Here is a 10,714-nt window from a genome sequence, read left to right on the forward strand (position 1 = left end):
TCTTGCCTCTGGACCCTGACAAGGGTGGGGGGGCCTCGGCTTTACACAGCCAATTCTGGCCCGTCTCCTGCAGCACCCCTCCCTATGGGGTGTGCAGTCTACACAGCCAAGGATTCATGGACCCACAGAGCCCAGACCACACTGACAGGCTTCTAGTACCCAGGACCCTAGAATTCCCTGCCCCCAAAGCCCCTCATCCACTTCCAAGGTCTGTACAGGCCCCTTTCCTGGGTCCACCCTCCTGAGAGTGGGCTGCACCACCAGTATGAGCAATTCCTGACCTGGCTGTTCACAGGGCCAAGAACAGAGCTTGAGCAGACATGCTGGAGTATACACAAGACTCCCCACAAGGCAGGGTGGAGCCGGCGGTGGGAAGAGAAGCAGGGAAACCTGCAGACCTGGGCACCTCTCTCAGGGCCGCAGTGTTTCTGCAGGATGCCTGAAGAGTTCAAGAGTTCACCCCTCCAGGCCATCAGGAGGCTCTATGTGTCAGCGGAGAACAGAACACATTTCACAGTTTGTTAGCCTGTTACATGTGGCTGTCCTTTTGTACCCTTGACCCAGGCCCTCCAAGACTTAGTTGTGGGCCCAGAGAGACTATCTGAATTGAGGGGTCAATGGGCCACAACCAGTTGTAGCATGAAGAATATTCATCCCTAAACAAACCCAGAGTGAAATTAAACTGAAGTCGTACGGTAGGTACTGAAGATGGCATGTGGGACAGCGGTTACCACCGTGCCCCATGGTACATGCATGACCCCTCTCCCCATTCACCAACCAGCAGGTCCAAAACCAGCTTGAGATCAGTCCCCTTCTCCCCTTCTCCTCCTTACGAGTCAAAGGTGTTCTGATAAGGAACTTGGGCTATCAGCAGATCTGACCCAGAATCCAGTTTTGCCGCTTACTAGTAATATGACAGGAGCTGCATTATAATCTTTCTGAGCCTTAGTTTCCCCAGCTATAAAGTGATGAAACCTTGCTATCTGCATCCTTGTAAAGATTACACCAGGTAAGATTAGTGAAGCGCTCTGCACAGGGCCCGCCATGTATGATTAGCTCTGGTGGTGTCTAGAACCTAGGACTACACCTGCTCTGATTTTATTTTATCACCTAGCATGTCTATAAAATATAGGAGAATGATAGTTCCAGGCCATTTAGATTTCCAGCTATCCATAGTGCAAACATTCCCAACAGAGCCAATTATGTGAGCTTACTGAAGCGGAATCATCCTTATTAACCCATAGTGGAAGTGCAGAGATTGACATAAAGAAGTTCAATTCCACTCAAACGAAGTCTCAAACCAACTCACATCTCCTTGTTTTAGACAAGTTCAATTCTGAACTGCATGGTGAGATTTAACCAGGTTCTCAATCATGCCGCGATGTCTGCAATTCCCTATATGAATGAGATTATATCAGATTCCAGGAGGTATCAGAATATAACTTTGGCATTACATGATTTGACTGTTGGTAATGTAATAAGATTTCCTCCTGCAATCCTTAAAAGGGGTGGGGAATAAGGATGAGACTAGAGTCTCCAACTAGTATGTTAGTATTTCCTAGTACAATTTGGAAATGAGTAGCTTTTTGAGGTGCCCAACTATCGCCATGCCCGCTACTTACAAAATTCTCTTCTCTGAGATTAAATAAATTCTCAAAGGAGGGTGATGCTGCTAATTATGGATCCTCTGGGCTCCGGACACAGGGTTAATACACCCACCTTTCAAGGACTTCTCTAAAACACCCCTCTCCCCTAATGATCAGAAGATTCTAGAGAAACAGAGAGTCTCCTACCAAATGATTAGCATTAATCTAGCTAAAGAAGTTTAAAGTAATTATTCAGAAAACCGACTGAGACTCCTGAATATACTCAGCTTACAGATAAAGAGAAATTCGAAGGCACAGGCAGCATCGTGTGGTATAGAGAGTGTGTGTTCTGGAGCTGGGGAGATTTGAGCAGAAATTCCAGATAGGACCAAACAGTGTGACAGCACTTGGGCAACTCACTGAGCTACTCCAAGCCACATGTTTCTCATCTGTAAAACAGTGATAAGGCCAAACTTGTAGGGCTGTTGTAAAGATTAGGAAAATGTTTTAAAATCTATGTGCAGCCCCAAGAACAGTGCCTGGCACGATGGATGTGGTTAAACAAGAAGAATATGCAATAATAAGGAATTACCCACTTACGAACTAAGACCAAACAATTCTAACCCTACTCTTGACATGGACAACTGGTCTACCTTTAGAAGGCCAATAAACAATAAAAGCCCATAAAATTAAGGGTTAGGCAGAAGAAAAGAAGATGATGTGAGAAAACAAAACTTCATTAATTCCTGGACAAACCCAATAGGTCAATTATTCAAAAGTATATCAGTGACTTAAGAAGTTTGTGGATATTAACTGGCTCTCTGAAACCAAATTATTTAATAGCTTGGATGCTTGGGGGGGTGGGGGTTGGTACAGGGGAGGGTAGAAAACAGGGTACACAAGTACACTTTCTATCACATAGGAGATGAAGATTATTTCAAAACTTACTTACAAAAATACATACCATTAAAAAAATTAACAGAAATAAAGTTCTTATTGTGACTATTAAAAAACACGTGGGGAGGGGAGGCTTTAAGAAAAGAGTTGTTATTTTCTGGTATGGAGCCAAAATGTTTAAACATTGATACTCTTTTATTATCCTAGATTTGTTTCTTCTAATTACAAAAGACAGATATGCCTAACATAGAAAATCTGGAAAGAAAAAAGCACAAAGAAACAATAATTCAGTATTCTACCCACTTTCTAAAAAAAAAACAAAACAGTGTAAACCTTGCTTTTTTACTTTCACTTTGAGAATTCATTTTGAGAAGTAATATTCAATTCTTTCTAACCCAGATGTTAATCTCTTCATATAAAACAAGATAAAGTATTATAACTACATCTTAAAATCAGAGTCTGTAATTCAACTGAACCTCATATCTACTTCTGCTATAGTTTCTGAATCCTTCCACTGAACAACAAATCATTTAAAGTTTCTCGTATTGTTCTAGGACCTCAAATCTACAGCCTGTGAGACATTCTTTGCCACAGGAAGGGTCGATAAAAGACTACTTTGATATCTCTTTCAGCACCATTACTGGCACTGTGCTGCCTTTCCTTAAAAGATAATGTCTTTTGTCCCCTACTGCCCTAAGCCACCTGATCCTTATCATTTTTCTAACAAACACAGCTGTAATAAGATAGGGAGGTTCAGAGTGGATTCTCTCCACTCCTTCTCAGTAGGTGCCAGACTGGGAACTTCTTGGAAATATAAGTCAGGTCTGTGTCCAGTCACCATTCAAATGCACTAATTAAACATCTTAGTAGATGGCATCCTTTTACATAATAACAATAGAACATTCTGAGGGTATCTATGTATTTACTGTGTGCCAAACACTGTGCTACAGGTTTTACCTGTATCCAGCTAATCATAGCAGATCTCTGAGGCATTACCTTCTCCTTTTATGTTTAGCAAAGTACAAGCTAGGTTGAGTGCCTCGCTCAGGGGGTCACGGGAATGCTGCAGAGCTAGTGTTTCAGCCAGGTATGTCTGAACCAGAGGCGGGTCAGCTCATCCTATGTTCACAACCTGCGTTCATGTCTGTATGAGAAACGTGTAGTATTGTCAATGGGTCTTATTTATTCTCCAAATATCTCTGCAGCAGTGGGCACAGTGTGACCGCCACCACGAGGGAGGGAACCCCAGGGAAGATGCCCACTGTGATGACGATCAAAAGGTTGCCTTCGTTACCGTCCTCTCTGTGGCAGGCCCTTAACACACTCTGCCTCCTGTAATCCTCACAACTCTGTGACCATCATTATTCTTAACTTACAGATAAGAACTAAGGCTCTGAGAAATTCAGCCACTGCTCATGGCCACCCAGCTTACCGATGGGACTCCGGCACCCCTTCCCGCTTTCTCCCAGGGTTCTCAGGGGACCCACGGACCCCCTCTAGCCCCTTCCAGGGGAGGGCCCCTTTCCGGATCCCCTCTCCGCCCCTCGCCCAGTCGCCAGCAGCTTTCTGCGCAGCCCGCCGCCGCTCCTGGAAGTTCCCAGGCCCGGAGGCCCCAGCGGCCAGCTGCCCGCTGTCCCCGCCGTCACTGGGACCCCGGCCTGGGCGGCGGCCGCGACAGCCCCACTTACGCCGATCTCGGAGCAGGACGCTCGCAGATCTCAGGGCCGCAGCCATGTTTGTGCTGACTAAAAGCAGTCCCGGGGCAGCCTCGGCCCGGGACGTGGGTTCCTCCCGCGACAGCACACCCCGAAGCGGGCCCGGCCAACGCTGAGCCTCAGAGCTCAGCGCCCGGCACCCCGGCTGCCTTATCACGTGCGGCCCCTCCCTGCGCCCAGGCGGCGCACCCGCTCATTCGCTGCCTGGCCGGGGCGGGGACTCTGGGGCGGGGCCAGGCGGAGACACGCCCCCCGTGTGGTGCGCTCCGGGCCGCAGGGCGGTCCCCGAGGTAAGAAAGAGCCCAGAGCTATGCTAATGGCACCTTTCCCTCAACCACCTAAAATTCGTGCGGTGGAGTCCAGCTTGACCCCAGATCGCCCTGAACGAATGCCCTGGTTGTCTGGGCTCACCTGACCAACGCAGGAACTAAAGCCACAACTCAGCAAAGAAATTTCTCGATAAGACTGTTTTGGCTTCAATTCTCCAGTTTTGCTGCCTAGTTACAGCACAACTGTGCCGACCCTATTTTGTTTTGCTTTGTTTTCAGAATAGGAAAAGAAATTATTTTGTATCAGACACTCATGACATAATTATTCAGTTCCTCTGTAGTATCTCTATGCAGCAAACTTTGACGGCTGGGACGAGAAAGCAAACACGCTGCTAAACATGAGAGCAGGAGGAAAAGTGAAGGCCAGTCTGGAAAATGCCTTTCTTGGAGGGCTGATTCGATAAGGTTCGTCGGTATCGTGTCTGCGCACCTTCGCAAGGTAACGGCCTGGTTCCTTCCTGCCCACGGAACAGGTGCCCGACTCGCTTATGGCAATTGTGACATTCCCCGACGTCCACCCACCCACCGGGCGCATATGTTCAGTGGGTCGCCGAGTACAAGACCAACCTGTGGAATAGAAAGGTGTCAGGCATCATTCATTCATTGAACAAGTATTGAGCGCCTACTGTGTGCACTGGAAAAACAACAGTGAACAGAGCAGATAAAGGACTTCCATGGGGATTAGGGGAGAGACAGAAAGTAATCACAATATATAGTATTTAAGGTGACGATGACCAAATGGAGCCATGTAACAGAGATGGGGGAAGGGAGGCTAACTAGCAACTTGAAATAGATGGGTCAGAGAAATCTTCACGGACATTTAAGCAAAGACCTGATGAATTAAGGGGGCAAACCATGTGAAACATTCCAGGAAAATGACATCTAGGTTGAGCTGAAAACCAGTTTTCTGCAGCTAAAAATGCTCCTGATTGAATTAGTTTATATATTATTAAAGTCAGTCCTCCTTGTGGTTATAAGCTCAGTTTTAAAATGTCAAATTAAATGGATTGCCTTTCATACTATCCACATGATCTTTAAAGCAAGCAGGAGATGTTCCCTGAGAAATGGACAGTGAAACTTGCTCTTAGTACCAAACCACTTTCCTATACCTTTTGCTAACTCTCTAGTCTCAGAATGACAATTACAGTAGTTTAATTTGCCCTTGAAAGAGATGATCCTTAGAATGTACTCCTCTGCCTAAAGCCTAAACCCACTGCTTTAAAATAAACACAGGAAGACTCTACATTTTGAAATGCTGTGTTGGAAAATGTGTGGACAAGGCCAGAGAACTAGAAAAGGCCATGGGATTTAAATGGCTGGGCTATGTGGGCTCTTCTTGGCCACCTCTGGGAGGCCCTGGATAAGTCACTCCTCCATGCAGGGTGCTGTGCCCCTCCTGCTAAGGGGAGATAGCAGGGGGCTCCTGGCCCCTCCCTGGGAAATGCTGATGATTAGTGACAAGGCATAAAGGTGCCAAATCTCACAGGATCAGCACTGGGATGGGTTAAAATTGTATCTGACCAGAAAAAAGAAAGGAGCTAGCAAAACATGCTTTATTAAGTATATTGACATAATAACATTAAAAAAAATGAATTAGCACCATTTCATACATTTTCCTCACATCTTGTATTTTCATTTTTATTGACTTTTAAAAAACTCATTCAAAATTATACTCATGTATAAACCCTCCTAATGCACATATTAAGACTCACAGATTACAAACTGAAACTGAACTTCATTATTTTTCCCCGAAGAGAATTTCATGACATTTGTTGCTTCTAATCTATGGCTTATTTCTTACAAACATCAAATACAACAGCTTTTCAATGAGTACATTTTTATGTTCTTTTCAAGTGGAAGCAGATAAAATGTGTTTTATACGAGTCCTTTTCAAAACTGATTGGAAAACATACCCTTTAAACCAGAAATTGGGAATTCTAAAGATGGGTTCACTAAGAAATCCAAAAAAGCCCTTGAAAGTCTAAAGAAATTTATAAAACTACATGAGCTTAATTGCTATGTATATGTATATACACATGTATGTATATGTAAATATATATTTTTTCTGGCTTACATATTGTAACAAAATTATTACCACTTCCCTTAGCAAACAGAAGGCACAGTCCCTGGGCCAACTCAGGTAAGTGGCACCGTCCGCACCGCATGGCAGAGGGTTTGTCTGAGCCCCAGTGACTTAATTAGTAAAGAAAGTATTCTCTTGTCACAGACAACACTCAGAGTTCATCCTGTGGTCCTAAATAAAATGCATTTGTTGGTTTCAGTTCAATGCTTCAGGGAAAAGGCCGGGGGAGGGGGTGGGGAATCCCCTAATTCATTATTTGCCATGATTGGCACCTCTGAGCCACACAAACTAAATTTACATTTCTCAATTCCATCTCCTTACTCAGAAAAACAGCAGGGCAGGGGAGGTAGTGTTCAGTGCAAGAGAAACAATGGCTTCGTGAGGCAGACCAGTGGAGAGCTATAGAGATGACTCAGAGACATCTGCTCAGTTGTCCCCACAATTGTTTCACAGCAAGCAGGCCACGAATCCAGGCCGATGCGATGTGCATTTTGACTGCCCCCTCTTAACCACGCAGAGCCTTAAGCCCACCAGAGTTGATGGGCTTATTGTTTCATCTACACATATTTACTGAGAATCTACTACGAGCAAAGCATTAAAGCAGGCAATGTGAAAGATAAGAGTAAAAAGTAAACTGTACTCTCAAGTAGCTCATTCATTTATAACAAATATGAACCGTGAGCCTACCTATGCCAGGCAGGTGGTGGGCACTGTTTGTTACAGCAATGAATTGGATGGTCTCTGTTTTCACAGAACTTATACTCTAGAAGGCAAGGCAAACAGTAAACAAGATACACAACATAAAGTCCAGTTCCATGCCTAGGAACCATGAGAAAAAATAAGAGAGGCAAAGGAATGGAGAGAGGCAGGAACTGTCAGTTTCGGTGGTGTGGCTGGACATGACCTCTCAACAGAGGTAGCGATCAAGCAGGGGCCGGTGGGGAGGGAGGGAGGCTCTCTGCGGAAGGGCTTTGCAAGCAGAGGGATCAGCGAGTGCTGGAACACGTCTGAGACTTGTGTTGTTTCCTGGGACTGCTGGCACAGAGTACCACAAACCAGGTGGCTTCAAACAACAGACATGTATTGTCTTCCAGCTCTGAAGCTAGAAGTCCAAGCCAAGGTGTCAACAGGGCCAAGCTCACTCTGAAATCTGTCGGGGAAAATCCTTTCCTGTCTCTTCCTAGCTTCTGAGAATGGCCAGCAACTCTTGGCTTTCCTTAATCGCTCTGATCTCTGCCTCTGGTCATGTGGACTTCTCCCTGCATGTCTCTTTTCATTAACCGTCTCCCTCCACCCTCCACCTCCCTGCAAAGGACAACAGTCCTTTTGGATTAAGGGCTCACCCTACTGACCTCATCTTAACCTGGTTTACATCTGCAGAGACCCTATTGTTAAATAAGGTCACATTTACAAGCACCAGAGAAGAAGGTTTCAACATATCATTTTGTAGGGGGACACAGTCTACCCCATAATAAGGCCTTGAGGAACAGTAAAGAAACCGCTTGTCTTGAGCAGAGTGTGTGGGGAGGAGCAGGAAGGAGTTTCGGCTGATTCATAAAAGATTTTGTAAGATGATGAAAGACTTTGTCTTATTGTGATCTCCCTCCAACAGTGACCCATGCTTATGTTTCAAAAGGTGAATTTTGCCTGCGGTGTAGAGAGAAAACTTGAGCTCTTACGCCAGGATTAGAACGCGCACCACATGACTAAATACATTCATTTTCTCCTAAGGGTTCTGTCTTTGTTTAAGAGAATATTGGATAAGACTGTTTTTTTCCCAGAGAAGCCTCTGCCCTGGGATCATGGAAGGGTCCCTGCAGAGCCTTCTGGTCTGCCTCTGCCGGGATCCCAGGGTCCTACCCGTCTTAGATGGAGTTTGTGTTCATTTCTTGGCTTGGTGGTCCTACTCCTGGTAGGTGCATTCAGACCAGGGAAGTTGACTTTTTCCAGCAAGCGTTCATTCCCTGCCCAGAGCCCCGGGCAGATGGCAGGCTTCCTTGTCCTTCTGTGGGCTACAGGGCTGGTTTTCTAGATTTCAAGAAGGGCCAGCCCCCCAAGGCCCTACTTCATGTGGGGAGGGGTCTGGCCATTGGTCCACTTTGCTGTCTGGGCATGGGGTGGGCCTTCTAGGAGCTGGGTACATGATGTGTTCACTCTGAAAATTCATGGTATTGCAGACTTTTGATGTATTCCCCTTTCTGTATGAAGGGTATATTTTAATACAACTTAAGCCCCCCCACCCCCACCCCAGTGCCTTTATCTGTGTTCAATTCCCTCTCTAACTCCTATCCCCAAACTAAGAGCACTGGCTTGGAGACCCTCTCTACTCCTCCTCCCCAATTCTGACGCCTAGAGGTGTTCCTTTCACTCAGCTGAGAGGAGGGTGTGTGTGTGGAACTATATTTATCCAGTAAAGTTACCTGCTTAGAGGGAGGAAGAGATGAGCAGAAGTTTCTGATAAAAGTGAATGCTGACTGCACTGAGAGGACACAGGAATGCTGTTTCATCAACGTGGCATTAGAATTTACCAAAAAAGTAGGCTTGGAATACACTGAATGTGGGGGACAGTATGGAGGCAGAAGAGCACACGGTAACTAAGAGCAAGGTGTTCACTTGGCCACCGCACAGGGTACGGGAGGGACTCAGACAACGGTGGGGCCAGAAGGCTGAGGACCAGGCCTGAATGTGCTGAGGACTTAGACCTTTGTTGGTAGGTGAACAGGAGTCATGGGTAGTCATGGAGAAGAGTGGCCTGCTTGCAGCAGTGATCTGAGAGAAATAATTGAACAAGCAGGGTCCAGGTTACAGTGTATAAGAGAGAAGTGGCAGGGACAGAAGATATGAGACATTGGCCATAGTTCACTAGAGAGGTGTTGAGGGGTGTGACCACGGGAAGTGAAGAGAGGACAGCAATGGGCAGATCATGGCGCACTGGAGATCCGAGGGAGGCCAGAATCCAGTATCTGAAGGTCTTCAGCCATCGCGAGGCTAAAAAAAAAAGAGAAACACACTAGTCAGAAGGACGCCTGGTGGGAGACAAAGATGAGACCACCTTTTTATCGTTGTTTTCATATTGTCTTGTTTGGTTTTGCCTGAATGTGTTTCAGATACAGCTATCTGACAGGAAGTGGTAGTGGTCATCTACGTAGACATAAGGATTGAAACTAACCATTCATTCACTCATTCTTTTCATTCATCATTTTTTTTACAAAACAATTTACAGAGCATTCATCACTCGCCTTGTTAATTTGTCCTTCCTACTCGCTGATAATTGAACATTTCTTCCCTTTCACCATTTCGCCCGTTCCTTTTTGTTGTCTTCAAATACAGAGTGAAGACCTTTGGGTAAAGATGGGGGCTTGAGCACAGGGATGTGATTTCACTTTCTCCCCAAAACTCCACTAAAATGTCAAGAGAAGTTTTTTTGGTGGTGGTGTGTTTTGTTTTCAAGCATAAACCTGTAAGGATAGGGAAAAAAGAAAAGGGAGCCACAGCAAATGTGGGGAGCTGGAAGGCAAGTGGGTAAATGGTTAATGACTGAGCAGACACAAGAAAACCGAGTCCTAAGACGGCTCTCCTGAGACAAGAACGATCCAGATCTACACGACAGAATTCCTAGGAGGTTCGGGATTGGCAGCAGCAAGTACCTCTGGATGTGGGGATGGAAGAGAGAGATGCTAGAATGAGATGGATTCAGGGGACTAGACTTACTGAAGTTGTACGCTCAGCCCTCTTCACCCTTTTCCCTCCACAGGAGATGGACGACTGTAACCAGCCCGAGAGGAAACGCCTAAGGCTACTGGCATCGGGGACAATTCAGGCATCTCAGCCCACAGCTGGGTTCACGTCTCCTCCCCACACACGTCAAAGCACTTTAATCTCCTATTTGGAATTCTCGGCAGATAACCAGGCACTACTTGACATCTGAGGAACACCTCGAAGAGGAAAAACAGAAACTCAAACAGAAGAAAACATGGAGGAAACTGCAATGGTACAGGGAGAAGAAAACTTGGATTCAGTTGGTCTGGGATGAGGCCTGGTCACCAGCATTCTTCTTGGCCCCAAGTGATCCCAGAGTGTAGAAAGTTTGCTTCTGATAGAGTG

At 45.9% G+C, this 10,714-nt stretch overlaps 1 protein-coding gene across 2 annotated transcripts in view; it reads right to left on the reverse strand.

Moving 5' to 3' along the window:
• The window catches only part of FECH (ferrochelatase), a 30,910-nt gene extending 26,580 nt beyond the window's left edge, over positions 1 to 4,330 (reverse strand). The window contains exon 1 of one of the 2 annotated variants that reach the window (XM_031441847.2): positions 4,172 to 4,330. In XM_031441847.2, coding sequence (XP_031297707.1) covers positions 4,172 to 4,217 — 46 coding nt within the window. In that variant the 5' untranslated portion in view covers positions 4,218 to 4,330. The remainder of the gene's footprint in view (positions 1 to 4,171) is intronic. The other variant, XM_064480364.1, reaches the window with a different exon arrangement.
• Between the last annotated feature and the right edge of the window lie 6,384 nt (positions 4,331 to 10,714).

This window comes from Camelus dromedarius, chromosome 28 (assembly GCF_036321535.1).
Source record: "Camelus dromedarius isolate mCamDro1 chromosome 28, mCamDro1.pat, whole genome shotgun sequence".
Classification (NCBI taxonomy): Eukaryota; Metazoa; Chordata; class Mammalia; order Artiodactyla; family Camelidae; genus Camelus; species Camelus dromedarius.